The sequence below is a fragment of the Pan troglodytes genome, chromosome 1 (assembly GCF_028858775.2).
Source record: "Pan troglodytes isolate AG18354 chromosome 1, NHGRI_mPanTro3-v2.0_pri, whole genome shotgun sequence".
Taxonomy (NCBI): Eukaryota; Metazoa; Chordata; class Mammalia; order Primates; family Hominidae; genus Pan; species Pan troglodytes.
In genome coordinates, this window is record NC_072398.2 from 208,222,669 (window position 1) to 208,249,175 (window position 26,507).

At 51.9% G+C, this 26,507-nt stretch overlaps 1 protein-coding gene across 5 annotated transcripts in view; it reads right to left on the minus strand.

The window, feature by feature from the left end:
- EPHB2 (EPH receptor B2) overlaps positions 1 to 26,507 on the minus strand; it is a 210,052-nt gene that overhangs the window by 122,978 nt on the left and 60,567 nt on the right. For 4 of the 5 annotated variants that reach the window (XM_063804398.1, XM_016956078.4, XM_016956067.4 and 1 more), the window contains exons 2-3: positions 16,193 to 16,257; positions 12,599 to 13,283 (exon numbers count right to left, since the gene is read on the minus strand). In XM_063804398.1, the coding sequence (XP_063660468.1) occupies positions 12,599 to 13,283; positions 16,193 to 16,257 (750 nt within the window). Of the gene's footprint in view, positions 1 to 12,598; positions 13,284 to 16,192; positions 16,258 to 16,683; positions 16,760 to 26,507 lie in introns of those variants that run through there. The other variant, XM_063804404.1, reaches the window with a different exon arrangement.

Below are 26,507 nucleotides of genomic sequence, written 5' to 3' on the forward strand. Positions count from 1 at the left end.
CCAAGCATCCTAGGGACCCCAGACTGGAGGAGGCAGGGTGGGAGCAGGGTGGAGGCGGCCAGGAGACAGTGGAGTGAGTCTGGACTTCAGAATACAGGTCTGGGTTAGAGATCAGCCCAGAGAAGGCATTTGAAGCTGTGGGGCTGGGTGGAGTCATCAGGGAGAGAGAAGAGGAGGCCAAGGACACAGCACTGGGGCCCTCCAAGGTGGAGAGGTTGGGAGATGAACAGGAACTGGCCACAAAGGGCTCAGAGCGAGAGGTGGAGGGGGGTGGGACCCTGGGAGCCAGTGAGGTCCCAGAAGAGGGAGCAGTCACTTTGTCAGATGCTGCTGGCAGGTGGAAGAAGATGAGGTCTGGGACATTACGTCCATGTCTCCCACTGACTTGGCAACATGGACATCACTGGAGGCCTCGATGATGAGCTGTTTTAGTGGAATGAAGGGGACAAATGTCTGATATGAATGTGTTCATGAGCCCTAGGAACGGGAGTCAGCAGCAAGGGGGGCTTCAGAATCAAACCAACCCGGTGACCCCCGTTCCAGTCCCAGCTCTGACCCTTTCTAGCAGTAAGCCTTGGGCAGGTCACTTCACCGTGCTAAGATTTCCTCATCTGAAGAATGGGGACAATAGCCCTTTTACTTCCTAGAGTCCTTGAGAATCCAATGAGATAACAGTCATGAAAAAAATGTACTAATGATGAAACACTGCGAATATTCCAGCAGGACAAGTACAGGCTTTGGATTTCACTTCTGGCTCCTCTGTCCATTAGCTGTGTGACCTTGGCTTGGTTATTTAACTTCTCTGAGCTTCTGCTTCCTGTTCTGTAATAGTTGTACCCAGCTTCTGCGGATTGTAAGGATTCAGCAGAGTGTTCACCAAGCTCAAGGCAGCAGCCTGGCACAGAGTGAGCACCTAATTGATAAGAGCCTGTGCCTGCCTCCTCCGGGGATTCTTATTCTGTTACTTACAAGTAGATTCCAGCAAGAGGTACAGAGTCAGGAGTCAGACCCTGAGTTTGAGTGCCGGTCCCCAGACAAGTCATTTCATCTAACTTCTTGGGCCTCAGTTTTTACAGCTGTGAAGTTGGCAAGCTGTGGCCTTGGCCCCCTTTGTTTGGGGGATGGGGGGGACAGAGAGGACAGGAGACAAAGCTCCCGGATTGCAAGTGAAATGGAAATGGCTGTGCACTCATGGCCCTCTCCTTGGCCTGTTGTCTCATTGGGCAAGCAGGTTACTGTGACCAGAAAACAAAATCCTCGTTATGAAAACAGTAACTTAAACCAACCTCCACCAGGTCCCACGGGAAGAGATTGGGAAGGCCTGAGGAAGGAGCAGAAAGCCCAGGATACCAGCAAGAGCAGCAGTCCCAGGCCAGCCCACCCCGCAGGATAACCCCTGGCCCCCCAGCCATGGGGGCTACGCAGCCCATCCCCTTCCCTGATTTATTTCTCCCTGTCGTCCTAATCACCGCCTGACATACTGTGTATTTCCCACTGTATTCCCCAACTGCCTGTCTTTCCCAGGTGGAGTGTGGGCTCCAAAAGAGCAGCTATTTTGTCTGTTTTGTTCACCACTGTATTTCCAGGTTCTAGGATGGTGCTGAGCTCACAGAAGGTGCTCAATAAATACTTGTTGCACCCACTTCCACCTTAGCAGGAGTGAGACCCCTGGGCTCCCCTGAGACCTTGGTCTCTGCCCTGGGTGGGAAGAGGCCGGCCAGCCTCAGTGTGAGCTCCTCACAGACCTGAGAACACGTGGCTCGTGTGAAGAGGAGTGTGTGGATGGGTTGGCGGGATGGTAACAGGTCCCGGAAAACCTCCCCCGGCGGGGGGAGCTGTCTGATTGGACATCTTAGAGATGACAAGGGGCTCCAGAAAGAGCCAGGTCTAGGAGCCTACAGCGCTGGGTTCTAGTCCCGGCTTCTGCCTGACAAAGTATATGGGACGCTGAGAAAGTCATGCCTCCTCGTGTCCTCAGTTTTCCTTGTCTCTAGAATGGTGCCAATAACCTTTGCCATGCTTCTCTCATGTGGGTATCATTTAGATCAAAATATCTCATGGAGTGAATCCGAATGTTACACAAAAGCAGCCTCCAATCTTTTCTGGAATAAAGCAGGGTGTAAGTAAATAAATACTGTACATATGCAAGACATTATCATTACAAATGGCATTTCTCCCACCAAGCTATGGGGGAAAAACAAAACGAAACAAAACAAAATGGAAACCAGTTCAGTATGGCGTGAAGAATTCTCATTAGGATTTCAGGAGGCCTGAGTTTTGATTTCAGCTCCGTATGTACCTGATAAGGTGAGTGAGCCTGGGCGAGCCACCTCCGACTCCCTGCCTTACAGCCCTGGTAGGGAATCAAACAGATGTTGATTTTAGGGAGGCTTTGCAAGTTCTGCCAATAAAGAATTAACAATAGAATGTTCCCTCCTCTCCAGGGACTCAGGCAGGTCTTGGTTTAAGTCTCTCACTTGCCATGCAGCCTTGGGTAACTTTCTTCCCCTCTCTGGGCCTCGGTTCCTCTTGTGAGGTATGAGGTGTAGGGCTTAGGGTGGGGGGAGTGAGGATAACAGGCCCCAGGGACGGGGGTGCCCAAACAGGGTGGGGTGAGGCCAGAGTGGGCCAGTGGGGCCTGTGCCAGCTGCCGCAGAGCAATGAAAAGCTCTTAACCACACAGAATTGTTAACAGCTCCCAAATCCTGTTGTACCACAGGCTTAGAAAGGCTTAAACTGTTAAATGCATAAACTTCCTCAATAAACGGGCCTCTCTTGCCAGATTCTAAAGCCCAGCCAGATGAAAAGGCAGTGGCTGGAGGGCGGGGAACTTCCCAGCTGTTTATGGTCCTGCTGGAGTGATCTGGAGGCAGCCTATGTGTTTTCAGGGTCCAGATGAGCCATTCTGGGGCCGAGAGAGGACAGTGCAGGGCTCCGGGGTCAGATGCCCTGGGTTCTAACCCTACTTCTTCCTAGCTGGGTCATCTTGGACTTTTCCCCTCAATTTCCTCTTCTGTGAAATAGGGATGACCTTATCCAACCCTGTAGGGTGACTGAGGGCCAGTGGATACTGCTTGTATCAGAAGAAATCAGAAGTGGAAGGCACAAAGGCATAGACCTGTCCCTGCCACCTAAGAGGGGTGTGACATTGGCCAAGTCTCAGTTTCCTAGTCTGATGAGAGGATTCAAGGAGGTAACTGGGCAGGAACGGCCCATCCGGGTGAGCATTTGGTATGTGCGGTGTGGGACAGACTGGGGGCTTTTCTCTCTGGCCAGAGGTTAGCCAGGGTGGGGAAGCCTCCTTCCCTGAGGCTTCCTTACTCCTGAGCCTTTGTCCTGGGACTGTGTTCCATCCTGCCTTGCATCTCTTGATAGGAAAGCACCTTGTCATTCAAGGCCCAGACCCGGGTCTCCTCCTCTCCCAAGAAGCCCTCCTGGTTACCCCAGTAGGGTCAGCCCCCTCTTTCCTTTGAGGTCCCACAGTCCTAAACATGAGCCCCTTAGCCGGTTATCTGCCAAGCTCTTTTCACTTCCACCATCTCAGGGGATCCTCCGTCATCTGGAGGTAGGCAGGCCAGGGTGTAATGTTTCCATTTCCCAGGTAAGCAAACTGAGGTTCTTTCTATCACACCCTGCTGGTCACTCTCCATAGGGTCTACAGGATTGGGACTCAATGACCATGTGGATAAGACACGGGCCTCAGGTATAAAAGGTGAGTACATTCTGGCATCCAACCTCTTCAGGTTAATAAGTTGTCCCAGCAAGCTGCAGAAAGCCAGGTTCAAATTCTAGCTTGGCTACTTAGTGGCTGTGTGGCCTTGGGCAGCTTGATGACCCTCTCTGGGCCTCAGTCTCATCATTTGTAAAATAGAGCTAATAATACCAACAGAAGTTTCAATAAGATAATGGAAGCATAGCATATACCACAGTGCGGGACACACAGGTGGCACCTTTCACCTCCCTGTCTCGGGCCTCCTCCAGGCCTCTCAGGACTACCCTCAGCCTTCGAGGGCAGTAGAACTGAAACCCTGGCAGCCCTTCCACCATCCTCCCTTGGCCAAGAACACCTTTCTTCTGCTCTTCCCTGGATGGCTGCACCTTGTCTGGGGATAAGCAAGAGGCTAGGGTTTAAAAAGAAAAAAACCACCATCATTTCCAACCATTTTTTTCCTGGACTAATTGCCCTTTCAGCCCTTGGTTCTTCTCATCCTCCAAAGCCCTGGGAAAATGGCTCCTCCTCCAGGAAGCCTTCTTGGCTCTCTCCCTATTCCCTCCTAAGCACCCCAAGTCTGTAGTTATGGATAGAGCTCTCTCCTGCACCCTAGACTGGCAGCCCGAGGGACGGTACGGAGGGCCTTCAGCATCTGGGCAGCTCCCACACCTGGCCTAGGAACTGGTACACAGCAGGTGTCCTGGAAGTGGTATTTGAGTGAAAAATGAATGAGCTGTTCTGAAGCCCAAATTGTCCCATATTTCCTACCCAGATCACTAGGAATTTGAAGACCAGAGAGAAAGAATCATCTCATGTCCTGAGATCCAGAACCTTCCATTTAGCTGACTCAGAGAGGAGAGAGGACTGAGGTGACTGACCCCCACCCTTCCCAGGAGCATGCACTCTGGCTGCCTCCAGGCCTTTCCACCTCCTCCTCACCTGCCTAACTCTTGCTCCTCGCTCAGCTTCCACCGCAGTGGCCCCTCTTCCTGGAGGCCGTCCTCTGACCGCCTGTTCCTGGCTGACGCTCCCCTGGATGGGCTGGGTGCCTCCGTCAGCTTCCACAGACCCTCCCTGCCTGCTCTGCTTTCCTCAGCACAACCCCAGTCCCCCTGCACCTTCACTGTCTGTAGATGTATCTGTCACTATCTCTAGGCTGGGTGGGCCTTGGGGGCAGGGGTCATCATGGCCACTTCCAAGGCCCCCTAATGCCTGGCACATGACACTCAACAAGTGTTAGCTTCCTGGTCCTCTATGAAGACATCACTGAGCCCTCCAAGAAGAAGAAAAATCAAGAGCTGAATGATTTCAGTGGATGTCTGATGGATGGATGTATCATGGACAGATGGATGGATGGATGGATGGATGGACCAATGGATGGATAGGAAAGGGGAAGTTGGGGAGGGTGTAGAATTTTTCCTATTTTTAAGAGCAAAGGCCTGAATCACTTGAGTACATTGGCCAGGGTCCCTATCTAATTCCCTTCACAAAAGGCTGGCCTGTGTGGTCTCAGCCCTGGCCTGAGCCTGGGGGTCTGCAGGAGTTGTCTGTCCCCCCTCCTTCTCCCTCAACTGGGTGTCTCCACCCTGTCCTTGAAGAGAAGCAGCAGAATTTTCTGTGTGGGGGTCTGGGCCTCCCCTCCCACCCAGCATTCCAACCCTCACACCCTTCCCCAGTCAGCATAGCACAGGCTGCCAGCTGGCGGCCTCCCTCCCAGAGCCCACCCCATTGACCGCACCCCACCCCCGCAGACTCCCCCAGACACATCTGGGCCACTGGTCCAGCCTCTGTAAGAAGGGCTCGAGCTGAAAGCAGGGTGGGAAGGAGGATCCAACTCTGAAGGCCCAGAAAGGACCCCTGGCCCCTCCCTCCCTTGGCTGGGAAGCACAGGATTCTGGAGTGAAACAGAAAATAAAGCCACAGGCATAACATCCCATGCTGGAGAGCATGCCAGCAAACAGGGACTCTCAAAGGCGGCTGCTAGGAGGGTAACTTGGTCCAGCCTTTCTGGAGGGTAATTTGGCAATGTTTGTCAAAAGCTCTAAAAAAAGTACATGCCCTTTGACCCTACAATTCCACGCCTAGAAATGTATCCTACGCAAGTATCAGCAGCAATGCAAAAAGACAGGGAAACAATGAGGCTCACCCCAGCATTTGTTTAAGATAGTGAAATACTGCAAGCAATCTTTCTGTCAATCAACAGAGCAGTAGTAAATAAATTATGGTACATTTATTCTATGGGATCCTAAGAGCTTCTCCACAATGATGTTATAGCTCTGACATGATATGCAAAGATGTCCACAAAATACTATTATCAAAAATTCTCCTCCTGGGCATGGTGGTTCATGCCTATAATTCCAACACTTTGGGAGGCTGAGGTGGGAGGATCATTTGTGGCCAGGAGTTCAAGACCAGCCTGGACAACATAGTGAGATCCTGTCTCTCTGAAAGGAAAAAAAAAAAGAAAGAAAGAAAGAAAGAAAGAAAGAAAGAAAGAAGCCCATGTAATTTAAGCAGAAGTCCATTTTTTTCTTAAAACAAAAAATCAGTATGTGTAAATACACATAAATCCACCTGGAAGAACCTATACCAGTTTGTTTCACAGTGCTTATTTCTGGATGATAGGATTATGGGTGATTTTAATTTCTTCCTTTTTGCTTATCAGTAATTTCTAAAGATTCTACAAATAACCTGCATTGCTTTTGTGATAAGGAAAAGTTATTTTTTCCTCAAAATAAAAAGCTCACCAGGAAAAAAAAAGTTCACAGGCAAAGACAGTGTTCATAGAAGTCCTTAATCTTATTTTTATAACACTCTTCTGGGTATTTTCTCATTTACTCTGTATAACAGCCCTCTGTTTATTCTGTTTTGCAGATGAGAAAACAAAGGTTGGGAGAGGGTCAGTGGCTCACCCAAGGTCACACAGCTAGTGAGAGGTAGGGCTGGGGTTTGAAAGCAGGTCTCTGAAGCCAAGGTCAAGGAGAGGCCATGAGCTGGGGAGAGAGCAGGGGCTGCACAGCAGGGCAGGGCAGACAAGAGGGAGAGGCTGGGAGGAGAAACCCAGCAGCTGGGAACTGGGGAGTCTGAGCTGGAGCCAGCAAATCAACATGTGCGTGCAACCACCCTGAGCTGGCTAGCAGCCCCTCTCCCCATCCAAGCTAAATATTAAAAATCCCATTACGCCCGATAGCATCGCAGCAATCATGCTCACTGCGGAACTGCCTCCAGATCCCTCGCAGATGCGGGTTGGCCACTGGGAGAGAACAGAGCAAGGTCCCCAAAGAAGGCTAGGTTGGGGGTTCCTGCTGGGCAGGCGGAAGTGGGACTGAGGTGGGTAAGGAGAGACCAAGGAGAACAGGGATCTGGAGACAGGCAGGCTTGGAGAAACTGGGGCAGGGGAACATTCACAATCACACCTATCATACTCCAGAAAGAGTCAGAGAAACAGACTTGGGTGCGGGCAGCTGCTGCAAAGAAGGCATTCCAGGGACACCTTCTGCCACTCCCAGCAGACCTGCTGGCAGGAAGCCCCAGCGGGGACTGGGGTTGGGGAGGGAACAGGGCTCTTCTAAAGGAAGTCCCAGGAATCCTCACCTGGCAGCTGTATGCCCAGTGTAGACCCCGATTAGGCATGCAATAAAAAATGAACAGGTGAATAAATAGGGGAAAATTGTGTCCTAATCCCTATACCCTGCAAAGCACTTTCTACCCATCAAATATGCCTTGTACTGTCACACCTTGGGGCCTTTATTCGTATAGTTCTCTCTGCCTACAATTCCCTTCCTCCCTACCTTCACCCATCCAAATCCTACTCACTCTTCAAGGCCTAATTCAAATGCTACTCCCTCCTTGAAGCCTTCTGAGATACCCAGTCATATAAGATGGCTTTTTCCTCATGTTCTCAAAGCACTTTGCCTGGATGGATCTCATTTGTGGCAGCACCATACTCTGCCTCGTTCCCTGGGTGTCTGAGTCCCCTGCTCACCCAGGAGCCACTTCAGACCAAGCCCTGAGTGTCAGGGTTTCTCAGGGACCCTCTGCCTGGAATGCTTTCCCCACAGCCTTCTCAGGCCCATCAGCTCAATGATACCTCTTCCAGGAAGCCCTTCCTGAAGCACGGCCACTTTTTGATCTCTATTGTTGCACAATTATTTCCCCCTTCACTCATCACATTCTGCAACTAGTTTATTTGCTCACTGACTTTTTCTTCTGTCTTCTCCTATCCACCCACTCAGACTAAAAACTCCGGGAGGGCACTGATGTGTCCGTCTTGTTCATTTCCGTATCTCCCTGCACCTGGAATGTGTCTGGCTCACAGCAGGTATGCAATGCATATTTGTTAGAGGGCTAAATGGCCCACAGAGGTTACTCAAAACATGCGTGTTGAATGGTTGGCTTCCCCAGGCCCCTCCCCTCTCCCGCTGTGCCCTGTACACAGTAGGCACCAGAGAAGTTGGTCAGATTGAATCAGTTTAGCCCACTCACTGCATTGGGAACTAGTAAGCCTTTGTTCACCATCACTGCCCACACCAGGGATGGTGGCCACTCCCTGTGAGGACTCCCCCACTCTCCATCTGCCAAGAAGACTTAATCCAGCCTTATTTTCTCTAATTTATATTAACAAAGCAATGGATGTTTTCCTATTAAATTATATCTCAATATTAAATGCATCTTTTCAAACCACATCCTCTTAGAGATTCTGCTAATGTTCCACTGCCCCAGGGAGGACAATCCCTGGGGTGGTGTTGGGGCTGGGCTAGTGTCCTCTCTTTGGCCTTAGGTCCCAGCTTGGTCCAGCCAAACATGTGTTATCACATCGTGCGTCTGAGCTCATGGTCCTGGTACAGAATCATCAGGACTGCTTGTTTAAAAATGCTGATTCCAGCTGGGCACGGTGGCTCATGCCTGTAATCCCAGCTTTAGGGAGGCTAAGGCAGGTGGATCACCTGAGTCCAGGAGTTCGAGACCAGCCTGGTCAACATGGTGAAACCCCATCTCTACTAAAAATACAAAAATTAGCTGGGCATGATGGTGCACGCCTGTAATCCCAGCTACTCAGGAGGCTGAGGCACAAGAATTGCTTGAACCCAGGAGGCGGAGCTTGCAGTGAGTTGAGACTGCACCACTACACTCCAGCCTGGGTGATAAAGTGAGACCCTGTCACAAAAAAAAAAAAAAAAAAAACAAAAGACAAAAAAACAAAACAAAACAAACCCTGCTGATTCTTGGCCCCATCTCAGAGCCACATTCCCAGACCTGGGGGAGAGGTTTGAGTCAGACCCAGAAACCTGCACTTTAACCAACTAACCAGGTGACTCTGATCCACAATAAAGGTTGAGAAGCCCTAAGCTAGAGGACGAGAAAGCACTTGGCCAATGTTACTTGGATGTGAGCTGGAATCACCATTCCTGCACGTCCTGCTCCAGCAGGGCCAGTGCCTATGGGGCTTGGGCTGCAGCAGCCTCACATCTGGGTGACAGCAGCACAGGCCACAGCAACAGCTGGTGTCCTTCTGGGCTCCCTGAGCTCATTAATCACACCCTGACTGGACCCCACTCACACTCAGTGGATGGCTGGGCTGGGCTGAGGCCTTGGGGAGGCTTTCAGGTCCAGGGGAAGATGAGAGTGGAAGGGAGCCTGGAAGGGAGCCAGGGCTGGGCACACCTTAACCCTGCCCCACCTTGCACCCTCACCATCTGCAAGGAGTAGCTCTGACTCTGAGAACCTGCCTATGCCAGGCAGCCTCTAACATGGCCCCATGATCCCACCTCCTGGCATTCACACCCTGCGTAATTCCCTCTCCTGGGGTATGGGCTGAATTGGGTGACTTGCTTTTAATGCAGAGAATATGGCAGAAGTGGCAAGATGTCACTTCTGGATTAGGTTATAAAAGATTGTGGCTTCTGTCTTGGGTGTTTGCTGGTATTCTCTCTTGGCTCTCTCACTCTGGGGAATGTCACTGCACATGCAAGAGGCCCATGTGGTGAGGGACAGAGTCCTGCCAACAACCCCGTGAGTGACCTTAAAAGCAGACCCCTCCCTGGTCCAGCCTTCAGATGAAACTGCAGCCCCAGGCCACACCTTGAGTGCAACCTCATGGGAAAATCTGAGCCAGAAGAACCCAGCTAAACCACACCTGGATTCCTGACCCTCAGAAACTATGAGATAATGAACGTTTGTTGTTGTTTAGAGACAGGGTCTTGCTCTGTCACCCAGGCTGGAGTGCAGTGGCATAATCATAGCTCACTACAGCCTCAAGCGATCCTCCCACCTCAGCCTCCTAAGTAGCTGGAACTGCAGATGCACATCACCACACCTGGCTAATTTTTTTCTTTTTCTTTCTTTGTAGAGACAGGGTCTCACTATGTTGCCCAGGTTGGTCTGAAACTCCTGGGCTCAAGCAATCTTCCTGCCTCAGCCTCCCAAAGTGCTAGGATTACAGGCATGAGCCACCATACCTGATCTGTTGGTTGTTTTAAACTGCTAAGTCTTGGAATAATTTTTATGCAGCAATAGGTAATGAATATACCTTCTCATCTGAACACCCTGCCTGTCACGGTTCTTCCCACATCCCTCCTCCAGCCCTTAGCCATGGCCATACCAAAACTGCCTCCCTAATGGGCCAAGTTGATTCACGTTCCCAGGCCTTTATTCATGCAGCTCTACCCTCCAGCATTCCTGGGCCACCCACCCAAGACTCAGCTCCAATGTCACCTCCTCTGTGAAGCCTTCTGTTATTTTCTGTGCCCACTGTAGCCTGAGCAGTTCCTATTAAAACAAGTCTAACACATCACCACCTTTGTACATTTATATGCCTGTCTCCCTTGCTAGACTCTGAGCTCCAGAAGGCAGAGCCACAGTCTGATTCTTCTCTGTACTGCCTGATGCTCAACATAAGGTCTAACACAGAGCAGGCTCAGTAAAAGTTTGATGACTGAACAAACCATCAACAATGAGTGGCTGGTTTCCCATTCACTTGTTCTGCCACCCACACACTATCTCACCACTGCCACCTTCCAAGGCTGTGCACTTTTATACCCAAGGACGTAAAACCAAATTTGTTATCTTCCCCAAGAAACCAGCCCTTTCTCCTAACTTGCCCATTTCTTTTCTAGAACCATCACCTTTCTGCAAGCTGGAATGCCCTGTTCCCTGTGACTCTTACCTCTCCTCCCTTTCCATCCTGTCTTCCTTCCCATCCCATCCCTTTCATTGGCAAAACATCCTTTGATCTCGCCTCTCCTCTTCCCCAGCACTGGTGGACGCCCCACTCCAGGCTGCCACTGTCTCTTGAGATGAAAACAATGGTTCCCTTATAGGCCCCTTCCTCCTGTCTCTGGCACCCCCATCTGTCCTTCTAGGTATCTTGAAAAGCTGCCTTGCTTGTCTCCGAGGGAGGAACCACAGAGCTGGTAGATTTAACAAGCATTTTATCATGTAAGGATCACTGCAACCACCCCCAGGCTAAAGTATCCCTGGCCTTCTCCAAGGCCACTGGATTAGGGTCCAAACCTTTAACCTGGCATCTGAGGCACCCCAGGATCTGGCCCCAACCTCTGAATCCAATGGGGAATGCAAGAGGACATGACACAAGTAGCTTCAAGTCCCCTATACCCCCAGCACCACCATTGCAGCTCACAGGCTGAGCATCTGGGCTTTGTACACATCATCTCATTTAGTTAACATCTATTAAGCACTTCCTGTGTACTGGAAACCATTACAAGTACTTTGCATGCCTCAAGTTCCTGACTCCTCACACCAGCCTAGGAAGGAGGGTTTTACACTTGGCCAAGGTGATACCGCTAGTGAGTGGAAGGGGTGATTTAACCCAGGTCCTTCAATCTTCACAGCCTTCTTAGCACCAGGGTGTACCTCTCACAAACTTCTCGTGTTTGCAAAGTTTGTTTGCAGACCACCTTCATGGTTCTTTACCATATTCAAACACCACTTATACTTACTTAATAGTTTTCCTTAAGCTAACAGTGCGGCATGGTGGTTAAGAGGGTGGGCTTTGGAATCCCAGATCCTCTACTTAGTCTCTGTTTAAGCTCTGTGAGCCTCAGTTTCTTCATATACGACAGTACTTTCTGTCACAGGGTCCTTGTGAGGATTAAATGAATTAAGTCATAGAAGTACTCAGCACATAGTACAAGGGGGAGTCGTGGGCCTGGCTCACAGTAAAATTGCACTTCTTCATCTCTTTGAATAGGAAGTAACCTTGTGACTTGCTTTGGCCAGTGAAATGTGCACAGAGGTTATGGCGGGGGTGCATTCCAGGTGGAAGCTTTAAAGCCAGTATTCCAACTGCCACACTCCTTCCATCCGTCTGCCCTGCAGATGGCAACATCCCGAATGGTGGCGCTCCATCCATTTGGCTCTCAGAGGGAGGAGTCCCAAGCTGATCCACAATGGACATGGAGCATTAAGGGGAGAAATAAACTTTTATTGTTTGGTCACTTCAGCATTGTCTGGTCTATACTGACAGAGTAAAAGCTCAAAAAATGTTAACTTATTCATATATAAATGTTACTTACTATAACATACGTTTTCTTAAAAGGTGAACCATATCACCTTTGTAAAGGAAGAAATTGACACCACTTGACATACTCATATGATGATGTAAACAAAAAACCTTTATCCTGTGCCAACCCAGATTATCTGGTATACCACCTGCGGCATGTGCGCTGATCGTTTTCAGAAAGTGCTATATTCAAGTGCCTCCCTCTAAGAAGCTGAACGATGGTTGCTGGTTTGGAAACCCTGGCCCTAGAGTGCCTCATGGTCAGCTCTAAGCTTCAGAGGCCAGGCCCAGGTCTGCAGCCCGAGTCTGCAGCCAAGACCAGTTCTATGCATTTGCAGGGGCACGTGTCCCACCCTGGCCCTTACCTCGGCAGACGGTGCCATTCTCAACGGCCTCGAAGCCTGCTTTGCACATGCAGCGCCCGATGGGCACCAGCCACTCGCCGTCCCCGTTACAGTAGAGCTTGATGGGTACATCCACCTCTTCCGCATTGGCGATGCAGCTGCCCCGGGCAGCCACCAGCGATGTGCTCTCAGCCCCCGACAGGGTTTCCTGGAAGATGGCGCCATTCTGGATGATGCGGGGGCACTTGCGGTAGAAGACACGCACGGCGATGAGGGACATGCAGCCGCCATAGTCCTGGAAGGCCAGGTAGAAGCCGCTGCGGGACACAGGTCCGAAGCTCCGCACCTCGGTGTTGATTTTCATGACGCGGCCACCCAGGTCCACCTGGGAGAAGCTCTCGTCGGCTGCAATGGTATCCACCTTCACCCATGGATTCTCCATCCAGTTGGGGAAGGTCTTGGTGGCCGAGTCAAAGTCAGCCTCATAGTAATAGAGGTTGAAGGTCTCCTTGCAGGAGCCAGGCACGCTGGGGATGCTGCTGCAGTCACGCACCGAAAACTTCATCTCCACGTGGATGCGGTGGGCGCCACGGCGCCGGATAAACTTGGTCCGTAGCCAGTTGTTCTGGCTTGACTCAAACACGTTGCACACCTGGTACGTGCGGATTGTGTTCATGTTCTCATCGTAGCCACTCACCTCTTCCCACTGTGGGTAAAATGCTCGTCAGGTGGGGAGGTAAGGGCTCAGCCCCAGCACACACTCAGTCTAAGGTGGAAGACACAGATTCTGCCTTAGGGAATCCTCCAGTCTAATGGTGAAGACATCAGAGAATTCCCAATCTGATGGGGCAGACATGCCAATCAGGTGGGAAAGGCACACATCCTGCTCTTGGTATTCTGCTAGCTGACAGGGGAGACATTGCCCTTACTGTCAGGGGTACACTAATCTGATAAAGGAGACAGGGACCCTGGCCAGGAAGTTCCCACCTGGAAGGGGAAAATAGGGAGAACCCTTCCCCACTTAGGGAGCTCCTTCTGATGAAAGTAGACATAGCTTTGTGGTTGTGGGGGCTACCAGTCTGATGGAGGAGACAGGACCTCTGCCCTCGGGGAGCTCTCCCTGTCTGACCAGGGAGAGACAGCCCTTGCCCTTGGGAACTCTCAGTCTGATGGAGGAAGACAGTCCTCATCCTCAATGAACGCCTAGGATGATGGGGAAGACAGGGTCCTTCCCCATGAGAACAGCTCTGCTCTGGGGCTTTCAGCTGCTAACATTTCCTCTTGGGTACCTGGAGGGAGGCCGCCCACCCTTCCTGCCTGGGGAGAGTACTCCTGTACCCTCACTGGGGCAGCCTGGGCTCTCACAAACCCAGCAGAGAGATGCTAAGCCTCACCGCTGCAAGGGGCTGGGCCAGGTGGTGGAAAGTTGGGGCAGGAAGGGCCTAGGGCCCGGGTTATCTCCTCACACTTGCGGACCAGGCTCCTTCCCACTGCTGAGTCTTTTGCACACTTCTGTGCCCTCCTGGGGCATCGTCTCTGGTCTCCTCTGTAGCAGGCTCTCTGGCTGCCTGCTGTTTGCATTCACCAACTTTCCCGAGGGCCTTCGGGAACAATCTCCCTGCGTGAGTGCCCAGTACACTCAGCCCTCTTGGGCCAGTGTCAGTGGGACTGAGAGCTTGCTGAGGGAAACCACCCCTCCTGTCCTTCTCCCGTGTCCCCTTTGGTGTTGGCTGGCTTCACCTGGGGTAGACCCAAAGGAGCCCCAACAGCAGAGTCCCCTCTCCCATCCATGTCTGGGGATGGGCACCCTAACAGGATCTCATTTCTTTGGTGTGATTATCACACATGGTCTGTATGGTTAGACCCCTTTTACAGAGGATGAGGGAGTAGAGACTAGAAGTGAGGTCACTTGACCCAGGTCACACAGACCCAGAGCTGTTTGTGTGGTTGCCTGTGCTGCCTGGAAACACAAGGACCCCAAGTGTGCCCCAGGAGTCCTGGGTTCTAGTCCCAGCTCTACTAACTTGATGAGTGGCCTTGGGCAAGTCATTTCTCCCTCCTGGGCCTCCAGTTGCCAAATGTGACTGTGGGGGTGGCAGCTGATGGAAGAGGTGTCACCCTCAAGTGGGTGTCCTTTATCCTGTGCCACTCAGATTCCCTGGGCCAAGTCTGTGCGTGTGGAGCAGGGGCTGGCAGCCTGGGGAGGGTCAGGTGTGATGAAGGGTGAGTACACATGGGGAGGGCAGGTCTGGAGCTGACTGGCTCAGCCTCTTCTTCAATGGCGACTCTGAAGCTCCCTACATTGCATTAATTTTTTTTTTTCTTTTTGGTGGCACCATGTGACAAAGTCAGCCCCTTGTTACAACCGCTGCTCTTCTTCAGAACTTAATTAGAACACTTAATTAGAGCACTCTGCCTTTCTCCCCTCTCTCTAATTAACATGCGGAGGCCCTGCAGCCTAAACACCCCAAATAATTGCGTCCGGGGGCCCTGCAGCCCAGCCTGGCCTCATTACTGGCAGGGTGGGGCTGTGGGCCCAGCCGCCTTCGCAGATGGAAAATTGGTGACAAGAAAGAGCCACAGAAAGCGGCCTGACCCTGGGGCCCTGCCTATTGAGAGCACAGGCCTGGGGGGTGGGGGGAATGCAGTTCCCTGGGGCAGCAGCTGAGTCCCAGCGGAGGAACTGGGGTGGGGGGAAGGGAAGGGCTGGGTTATAGAGTCCAGAGACCGCGGGGATGAGGGATGAATATTCAACTTCATGACAATGACAATGATGATGATGATTATAGCTACTCTTGACTGGGAGCCCAATCTATGCCAGGCATTGTGTTAGACACTTTGCAGGAAAACCTCGCAACAGTCTTGTGAGGTCTAAAACATCATCACCATTTTATAGATGAAGAAACTGAAGCTCAGAGAGATTAAGGAAGTGCCCCAAATCACACAGGTGGTGAGTGGCAGAGCTAAGACAGATTTTCAGGAGTATTTGACCCCACAGTCTGTAACTTATGCCAGATTTTGCTCTTGGAGAGCTCACAGCATAGACCCTAGGATGATAAGAACCAAAGGAGGGGGAGCTTTGTGTTATGGGGACCCAGAAAGCAGGCAGAGAGAGCTCAGTCATAGTCCTGAATACAAACCTTAGCCCTTCACTTATTATCTATAGGGCCCTGGGCAGGTGGCTACACCTTTCTGAGCCTCAGTTTTCTCATCTGTAAAATGGAGATAATTCCTCTCCATGGGATCAGAGATGATGTGTATAAAGGTACTTAATACAGTATCTGACACAGAATGGGTACTCAGGAAACGACAGTTCACTTTCTTCATCTGTAAAACGGGGGTAGTGAGAGCACCTACTTCTCAGCCTTGCCCTAAGGATTCCACGGGATAAAGGCTGAAAGCATCCAGCCTGTTGTCATGGTAACTGGCTCCATCAATGGTAGGGGATCATGGCTCCATCAATGGTAGGGGATTGGGAGGGTGGGGCTGAGAGAGGCCTGGCTCTGGGCCCTGAAGAGGGGGAAAGGGGTTAGAATATGAGGGGGCATTCGGGCCCTGCAGTAGGGCTTGAGGGATCCTGGGGACCAATGCAAGGTTTGGGGACCACTGACTCACCCCTGATGGAGGATGCACCATCCAGCCCAGCTCAGCGGTCGCTGTAGTGGAGTCCATTAGCGTTTCTGTGGGGAGAGCAAAGAGTCACCACCCCGCCCCACCTACCAGGCGCTGTCAATCTTTCTGTTGGGCCCTCATCCTTCTTCTTTTTTTTTTTTTTTTTTTTTTTAGACGGAGTCTGGCTCTGTCGCCCAGGCTGGAGTGCAGTGGCGTTATCTCGGCTCACTGCAAGCTCCGCCTCCCACGTTCAGGCCATTCTCCTGCCTCAGCCTCCCGAGTAGCTGGGACTACAGGCGCCTCCAACCAAGCCCGGCTAATTTTTTGTATTTTTAGTAGAGACACGGTTTCACCGTGTTAGCCAGGACGGTCTCGATCTCCTGATCCGCCCGCCTCGCCCTCCCAAAGTGCTAGGATTACAGGCGTGAGCCACCGCGCCCGGCCAGACCCTCACGGCCGGGCCCTCATCCTTCTTTACTGAGAGCCCCGCCTACTTCCATTGCCCCAGTCATCTGACTCTAACTCTCCAGACTGCCCTCGGTTTAGACTCCGCCTCTCTACTCCATTATCCCGCCTACCCCCCCAGCCTAGCCAATCATCTGATGCCACTCCTCTAGGCCCCGCCCCTCCAGGCCAAGTCCACCCTTACATCATAGTCAGGCTCTACCTCTAGGCCAGTCTAGTCTCACTGACCTAGGTACTGTCCTTCCCTTCCTTTTCTGGACGAGGAGGGTCTTACATCCACTAAACCTGGAGTCTACTGGATGGGTTTCCGAGGGTCTGCCACTAAACCCTTGATATTTTACATCAAACTCTGGGATCTGTTTGCTTTTCAGCTTGCATCAAACTCTCAAAAACTGGAACTTGGGCCTTAGAGGGGCTGTACTTGTATCCCAGCTGAGACCCCTCAGTTTCCCCTCGTTGCTCCTCTGGCACACACATCTTGTCAGGACACACTCCCTTTCTCTAGAAACCTGGAGTCTTCCATCATGTTCCTATCACTGGGGCCCCTCCCCCAGGGCTCAGGCAACTCTGCCCCCAGGACAGGGTCCCGGGAGTGGAGAAGTGTTGAGAGCAAGCACTGCACCCAGTAGGGGCCAACTGTCACATGGCCTGTGGGGGTTCAGGAGACATGTCAGCACCTGGACCATCCTGGGCCCCACTTGCCTCCCCCGATTCCAGCAGCTGCAGGAAGCCACGTGGCCTAGGGGGAAGAAGAGCCACATGGCCCTAGAGACCCCCATTCTCCCCAGGTCAGGTTCAGGACCCCTGTCCTCTACCCCTTCCTTGCCTCCCTGGCTTCCAAACACTTTCTGAATGGAATTGCAATACACCGAATGAATTTAAATGGACCCCTTTCAAGCGTTCATTCAACAAAATATCCTGATGCCCATTATGTACCAGGCACTGCACTGGGCGCCCTGAGAGAGAAAACCGTGGCTAGCAAGACCTTACCATGGAGCAGTTCCTGGTCTGGTAGTGGAGATGAGGTGTGAATATAAATAGCTATGAGAGAGTAGGGGGAGAGACCTAGAAGGTCACAGTGACACCACCTCGCTCAGTGAGAGTGGGTGAGAGGTATGCTTGCTGCCATGCTCCAATTCTGTGCCCAGGGCAGGCATCACTCATCAATCCCCATACTGTGGCCACATGATGCTTCTTGCCACAGTGTTCCAGGAAACAAATACGAACCATTTGAGATGCTATCCCTGGTCCAGCCCAACCGCCTCCTTTCGGAGACAGGGCAACAGGGATGAGAAGGGGCTTCCAAAGATTACATAGGAGTTGGTGACACAGTGGGAAGTGCAGGTGTCTTGCCTCCTAGCCTATAAACTTTTAGACACTTGAAACAATTAGTTTGATGGTCTGGGCTAAATGACAAGGACCAGGAGACTGGGGCTGTGTGCCCAGTGTCTAGGCAGCTGAGAAGGTCCAAATGGCAGATAATTAGGGCTTGAACTATGGCAGGGGTGGAGGGGATAAAGGGTGGGGACAGGAGGAAGCATTTGGTCAGAGGTGACCCCAGTCAGACCCATGAGCTGACAAGAGAGGATGCAGAAGTGTCCCCACAACTGCCTGTGGCTTGTGTCCCTGTGCACTGGCATCCCCATGACTGCCTGTGGTCACTGTGTCCCTTTGCACTGGGGGCTGGCACAGGGAGGGGGTGTGGGGTAAAGGTGCCAGGGACGGTAGAGCCAGTGCCAAGGGCATCTTTTTGATGGCAAATTGGAGGGAAGTTCTATTATGCAGCTTTGGAGCTGAAAAAAGGGTTCCTTTTCACACTCCGAATGCTACAGATTTTTCTTCCTGGAGAGAACAAGGGCTGAACTTTTAACCTGTTTTCTCTCATCGGCCTCAGCCAGAGACACGCCAAGCCGGGCTCTCTGCCTGGGCCCAGGGAACAGCTGCTGGGAGCTGTGTCAAACAAGGCAGAGGAGAGACTCTGCTTGGGACAAGAAGAGGGTCGGGCAGGGGAGGCAAGGCTGCCAAGCAGGTGGCCCCATCCCTTGGCTAGATTCCTGGGCTGACCCAGAGGCCAAACACTAGAGGATTCCATGGCCCAGAGAAGGAGGGGCCAGGAACTGACATCCTCATCGTACGGGTGCAAACTTGGGCTCAAGGAGGGCAAATGGCTTGCCAAAGTCACACACTAAAAGTTGGTGCTCATACTCTGGGCTCCCAAGAAGCTTAGGGTGGGGGGCCCCACTGTCCCCCTGTGTCTTCTACCTCTCCTGGCCCAAAGCAGTGGCCCAAAGCAGTGGGAGGATCTCAGAAGGACTGGAAGTAAATGGGCTGGCTGGTTTGCAGACACAAAGGGAACGCAAAGGACATGAAGTTTGCAGATCCCCTTGGGAGGAGGTAGAGGGCCAGCATCTCCTCTGCTCCCTTCTCCTGTGCCACTCCTGGCTTTGCCTGGAGGCCTGGCTCTGGGAAACCTGTCACTCCTCTGGGTTGTGGCAGGAGGCAGCACAAGCATGCTCTCTCCCCAACCTGGTCTTTTGCTTTTCAATTTTAACACCTCCCTCTACCTCTGCACAAAAGGCAAATGAGCAGATGAGCAGAGCAGACAGACCTGGGCTCTGGAGGTAACAGAGATCTGGATTCTAACACCAGTTCTGTCCCTTCCTTGCTTGGTAACCAATATCACTTGCCATAAAAGGAAGGAAAATAAACACAGACTATTACAAATGGACCTTTTGAGGCGGGCAGATCACTTGAGGTCAGGAGTTCGAGACCAGCCTGGCCAACATGGTCAAACCCCGTCTCTACTAAAAATACAAAAATTAGTCAGGCATGGTGATGCACACCTGTAATCCCAGCTACCCTGGAGGCTGAGGCATGAAAATTGCTTGAACCCAGGAGGCAGAGGTTGCAGTGAGCTGAGATTGCACCATTGCACGCCAGCCTGGGCGACAGAGCAAGACTATGTCTAAGAAAACAAAACAAAACAAAACAAACAAACAAACGGACCTTTATTTGTTCTACCTCTTGTTAAGCCTCAGTTTCCTCACCTGGAAAATGGCCAAAATACCTTCTGAGTCTGGAAGTATAGCAGCTTGGAGCCCAGCACAAAGTAGATCCTCACTTAGTAATAGCTGCTGTTTTTAGATGGTGTGCAGTGCTTTTTGGCCCACCCAGTGCCTGCACATACTGCTTCCTCCTTTGGGCTTATTACGTGCCCCTGAAAGCAAAGGCAGGCCCAAGAGGCTCCAACTTAGTCTGCCTGGCCTCCCCCACCTCCCAGATATGCCTGCCAACATCTGACAAGCATCAGTCTCTTGCTCCGTGGCTACAGCCTCCATGGAGCCCGTCCCAGTCCATCTGATGCTGCTTTCCCTGGGGTGCCCTGAGTTTCCTCTTTGTTCCTCTCAAACTAAGCACAAAAGTCAAATTCTGTTCTCTGGGGAATCTGGAGTTAATAGTTATTGCCTCAAGAACTTAGTGGGTTCAGGAAACCAAGCTCTGTTTCCACCACCATCACATCCTTTTTCTACCCTGTAACACACCAGACGTCTCCCCTCCAATCCCAAAAATCTACAAAGGGAGAGAACTCACGTCTGCTGAGACCCTATTAGGAGCCAGAATCTCTCACCAACATTCTCACAACAATGCCAAGAGGTACTTGATACTGTCCCATTTCATAGATGAGAAAGTTGAGGCTTCCAAAGCCTCAGGAACTTGCCCAAGATCACACATCTATTCCACCCTCGAGCTGCACTCCAGTTAGCTATGAGTAGGTGGAGAGACTGGCCGTCTCACTCCGCACAGACACTGTGGTGTTTTCTCACCCTTGTACCTCACACATACTGTTGCTTCTGACCTTCTCACCTCTACATCTTCTTGGCCTGCCCTAATGTTCATCTGGGAAGTCTCAACTCAGGTCACCTCCTCTAGCAAGTCCTCTTAAATCCATTCTGCCCCAAAGCTCTGCAGCCACGGGTGCTTCGAGATATCCCGGCACTTGAAGATATTCTGGGTGGTAACTACCCCTATTTGCTATCATCTCCCAAAGCTCTGTGGTCCCCTGAGAGGTGGTGCTGGGTCCTGGTCCTGGGATCCCTAAGACCTAGCACAGGGCTTGGCACACGGGCCTCCTCTCCCCATCTGCAAGGCTTGAGCATACGCCAGTGTTCTGCTCCACTAGGGTTGCCCAGGCTTGAGCCTTTCATACAGACAACATTAATGACTTTAGCCATTTCCAACTACAACCTGTACAATTATTTAGTTACTACTTTTTCTTCCACTTGACTCCTTTTCTTTCTTAAATGCATCTTAAAGAGGAAAAAGCGTAATCATGATTATAAATGGAAAACCAATATCTCTTGCCATAACAGGAAGGAAAATAAACACAGACTACTACAATTAAAAATGTTTGTCTGCAAAGTACGGAACATCATTTCACTTCCCATACTTTGGGAGCTGCTGGGCTCCCTCGAGCTGCCTCTGAAGCTCTGCAAATGTTTCTATCTCCATCCCCACTGTGACGGTGACAATCTCTCATGCAGGGGAAGCTGTTGTCACTGTACACAGATAATTAATCACCACACTATGTGGCTAAGATCACAATGAGGATGTGCATGGTTTATTGCAGGTTACAGGAAATGAATATGGAAGGAGGGGAAGAAAATGCCAAATTTAGGGATGGCTTCCAGGAGAACGTGACGCCTGCATGGAGGCTTAAAGACTGGGTGAGTGGGGAGTGACTGATGTGGAGTGGGAGGGGCACGCTAGGCAGAGGGGAAGCAGAGGCAAAGGCCAGGAGGTGAGCTGAGCCACAGCGGGGTTTGTGGGAATCAAGCGCTGGCTGAAGGGTGGGGCTGGAAGTGGTGGGAGCTAAGAGCTGAGCCTGGAGGGGTTCAGCAGGGGCTGCCCAGGTAGCACAGGACAGGGCCATGAACGGTTAGTAGCTCTCTGAGGCCCCTCTGCTGGATCATCCCTGTCTCCCCACATCCTTGCCAGCCTCGCTGGTACCACCCACTTCCCACTCTGCCAACTTTGCCGTTTCACCTGCCCTTAGGCCCTCCCACCGTATTGAAATGTCCGGTTCCCAGACCTTGGCTGCTCTTAGTGCCCATTTAAAAGAATCCCAATGGATAGATGAAGAAAGAGGCTACACAGATTCTTAGCATCCAGGCAAAAGCTGGAACTAGGGCCACCAGCCCAGAGCATCTTCCTCAATGTGAAAACAGGGGCCCAGCCATGGGAGTGACTTTGGCCCTATCCCTACCGTACCCACACCCCCTCTCCTTCCTGGAGGCTGCACAGAAGAAAGCAATCAGGAGGCCCTGACTGCCGGGCTGGGGAGGCCCGATGGCCCCTCTGGCTATGTGTGAATGAGCAGTGTACATTTCAGAAATATTTGAACTTAAAGGGGAGACACACTGAAGTTGTTAGCGTTGGGCTGAAAGGAGGTGGCTGCAGGAGGCCTGCCTGCTCTCAGGCTGGAGCGGGTGGTTGCCCCCTATTCTCCGATCCACCCCTAGCCAGCTCTGTCTGATCCCCTTGTGGGCTATAATTCTCTAGGACCACAGATGCTGTTTGTCTGCACTAATGACAGTATGTGAGTGTTCCAAAGTCATGAAGAAGAAACTTTCATTAAGCACCTATACGTGCCAAGCGCTGGCCAGGGCCCTCTAAATGCCATTTCAGGCGCAACCTCCAGAAGTATATACTATTATTAACCCCATTTCACAGACGAGGAAACTGAGGCCAGACAGGAGAACCAACCTGCATAAGTGCACACAGGCAGGGCTAGGACTGGAACCCACATCCATCTATTTTCACAACTGTTATTTTTAAGATGCCATGGCCATAGCCTTAAAAAACAGACAACACAAAACAACAAAGTCATCAGGGCTTGTGTGTGTGCATTTATCTTCTCTCTCTGCATGGGCCTGTGTGAGAATAGCAAGGGGTAGGAGGAGGGCAGCAGGGGAGTGGGACATAGACTGCCCAGGCCAGAATCTTGGCTCTGGCACTCTAGTGTATAATTGCAGGAATGCCAGTTCTGCTCTCTGGGCCTCAGTTTCCACATCTGTAAAATGGGTCATTGTGAGAATTAAATGACACCATGTAGGTGAGTCCTGTTCTTCTGATGTCTCCCAGGGCCCACATGTAGGGGAGGTCTGCATCCACCTTGTTCACCGCTGTACCCTCAACACTGAGAACTAGGCCTGGCACTAGCACGTGCATCCAACCTCCACACAGCAGCTGGGTGATGTTCCTAAAGTCCATGTGTGATCGCCCTTCAGAGCTCCTGCTGCCTGAAGGATCAAGTCCTAGCTCTTAACAAGGTACTCGAGGCCCCTGCCAAGCAGGCCAGCTAATTACCTTCCAGCCACCGTCTTCCGTGTCTCTCGTATCCAGCCATCCAAAATTTCCTCCTGCTTGCAGAAGTCACTTTACCTCCCTGAACACTGGTGACTTGACCTTTCTAGATTTTTCTGCCTGGAACGCCTGGCCCTTCTTGCTTTGTTAGCCTGGCTAACTTCTCTTCCAAAACTGAGCTCAAAGCCTCCTTCTTCCTTCTTCCTGGCAGCTGTCCTGACTCCTGCTCTGGCTGGGTTAAGTAACAAAGTCATGGTCATTCAATGAACATCTCCTCCACCCGATGTGTGCCAGGCCCTGAGCCAGGCACTGGAGACACAGAGGCAGATCAGCAGGCCCTTCCCTCAAAAAGCTCCCAGACTAGTGCCCGACGTGTGAACTTACTGCAGGGAGAGGCGGAGTGAGACGGCTGGTCCCGGCCAGGAGCCAGGAAACCCAGAGGAAGAAGGGAGTAGCTTTGAGCAGGAAATTTGGAAAGGCATCTCAGAGGAGGTGGCATGTGAGCTGGGAGGAGAGGGAAGGGCACGCCACATACAGGGCCCAGCAGAATCAAAGGCACAGAAGTGTAAGACATCGGGGAAGGCTGGGCAATCGTAAAACTGATGACTGGCTCTCAGCGGTGGGCTCTAGGCCAAGCGCTTAGCACTCATTATCCCATTTCATCGTTAACTATTTGTGAAGTAAGTACTTTAGGATCTCCCTTTACAGATGGAGAAATCAAAGTTTGGAGAGGTTGTTCAAGGTTTCCATGGCCAGGAAGTGATGGAGCCGAGTCTGTCTCGCACCAAAGCCCATGTCCTTAGCCACTGCGCCATGCTGGAGTGTCCGTCCCATGTAGTGGGAGCAAAATGCTTCACAGAAGGAGATGGTAGCACAGGACAAGGCGCCAGAATGTGGAGGGCCTCTCAAATGTGGGGCTAAGGAGGTTGGGTCTTCTCCCATAAGCAGCAGGGAGCTATGGAAGATTCTTGAAGAGGGTAGTGATGTGGTCTGCTCTGAGAACCGCTGGGTCACAGAGTGGTCTTGGCAGAGGAAATTAGGCTAGAATTGGGGGCCAGCTGGGGGAAGGGTTGAAGCTAAAGATGAACAGACACCTCATAGCTGCACCCACGGGTCTTCGCCTACAGACTGACCAGTGGCCTGTAGCCTAGGCAGCAAATCAGCCTGGCGTGAGACCCATGCAGCAGATGCCAGCCCAGGCTCTTCCCAGCGATTCCTGTTGCACCCTGTCTGGGGCTGGTGGGGCTGAGGTGGCCTGAAGCTAGGCCTGGCTGGGATCTCATGGCCTGGTAAGATGCCATTCACAGCCTGGAGGCCTGACCCGGACTGTCCATGGTCACAGCACTCTTTTCATGGTCCAAGTTAGAAATTCCAGGAGAAGACAAGGACACTGACAAGCTTGGAAGAGTCACTTCACCTCTCTGAGCCTCTGTTTCCTCATCTGTAAAATGGAGATGACAAAATCCTTGCTCTGTATACTTCACTGCATTGTTTTGAGGATCAAAGGAGGCATTGGGAGCCAAAGGTTTTTACAGTATGCAAAGGCTGGACCATACAGAGCCATAGGGAAAGGTGGTGGAGGCCACCTAGGGACAGGCACTCCATCGATATTGTCTCATTTACATCCCAGAGCAAACTTATGGGGAAACCAAGGCTCAGAGAGATCAAGGACTTCCAAAAGGCCACAAGGCCAGTAAGGGGCAGGGTAAAATTTGATCCCTTTGGTCCGATCCCAGAAGCCACTAGACTATGCTGCCTCAGGAAAGGGAAGGAAGAATCACTGCTTTCATCTACCAGTGCTGTCGTTGCCAGGCTCTGAGCTAAACCCTCTGCACGCCCTGTAAAGCCCATACCTTTATCCCACTGTACAGATGAGGAAACTGAGACTGCAGAGGCTCAGAGATCTGCCCCAAGTCCTATAGCCAGAAAGAAGCCAAGCTAAGATTTGAACCCAGGCCAGCCTGACTGAGTTTCCTGAGCCCTCTCCTCTATAAACATCATGAGAATGGGAGCCCAGGATGGCCTTGGGTTCACTGGCCCAAAGCAAGGCAAGAGGTGGAGATGCCAGAGAAGCCCCCGACTAGCTCCTAGAAGAATGCAGATTTTCTAAAGTGAAATCTACCAACTAGCAGCACGTTGTTTTTCTACCTCGGCCCCCTGCTCAGCCCTCAGTCTCGAGGAAAGAGAACCCGGCTAATGTAAAATCCTTCTGCCCGAGGACTCTCATAGCACACACCCCTTCTCGTCCTCCCACCACTCAGAGGCCCTTCTCTGCCTCGGTTGCCTGCTTGGAGCCTGCTCTTGTTTTCTCAGGCCTAGGCGGAGGAGTCCCTGTGACGCCAGCTCCTCTGCTCTGTCCCCTGCCTGCCTGCCGCTGGCCTGGGCACCCGCCAGCGCCGGCCGCCCCGGCTGAAACCCAATCCTCCGGGCCAGCCTGGCTGCTCACTAACAGCAGGCCACATTGTGCAGCCAGGGCTTTGGGAGAGTTTGGATTCGCTGCTTGGGGACCCACTTAACCTCGGCAAAGGACAGGATGATGGATGGGGGTCTGGGACGGGGTTGCTGGGGGTGGGGTGGGTGGTAAATGAACACCAGGGCTTGCTGGGGAAGGGAAAGAAGGGAGGCAGGGACGGGAACAGCCCTGGACACATTAAGCGCTCCTTTAGTTCCCATGACAACCCTGAGGGACGCCTGCTACTGGTCCCATTTTAGGTGACTTGACCAAGGCCACATAGTAAATCAGAAACTGAACCCAGGCCAGTCGCCCTCAAGCCTTCCCGACATACCAGGCTGCATCTCACAGCCAGCATTTGCCCAGTGATTTTTTAATTTTTAAAGCCTTTTTACTTAAATGAACCCACAGTTTTCACATCTATTCAGCAGGTAAAGAAGTATCATCATGGCAGCTGGCATTACTGGGCAGCTACCGTGTGCATGGCACAATGCCTGCCACGTTAATACTCATCTCCTGAGATCCTAACGGGACCCACTGAGGGAGGACCAATCGTCAGGGCCATTTTACAGAAGAGGGGAGGAAAGCTCAGAGAGGCAGTCACTTGCAAGACGCGGCAGAGCTGAGATACCCTCAGGCTGGCTAATGAAGGCAGGGGGCCTGGGGACCCCAGTTGCTTATAGCTGCACCCCTTCTGAGTGGTTCTAAGTTGTGTGCATCTCCCCTCTGCCCACTGGACACAGCCTCACTCCACAGTTGGCACTCGAGGTGCTGTTCCTTCTCCCTGCCATGTCCCTCGCCCTCCTGGCCTGCCTAGGACACTCAGACATGTTCATTAAGACCCATCTCAAATGTCTTCTCCTCTGAGAAGGCTTCCCTGATGACCCTGGCGTTGGGGCTCCCAGAGTCCTATATGTGTCTCCCATCATTATACTTGTCACCTTGTCCTGCAACTTTCTTTTACTCATCTGTCCCTCAACTGGACTCTAAGTGCCTTGTAGGCAGGGCCAAGTCTGGTTCACTGTGGTAGCCACCAGC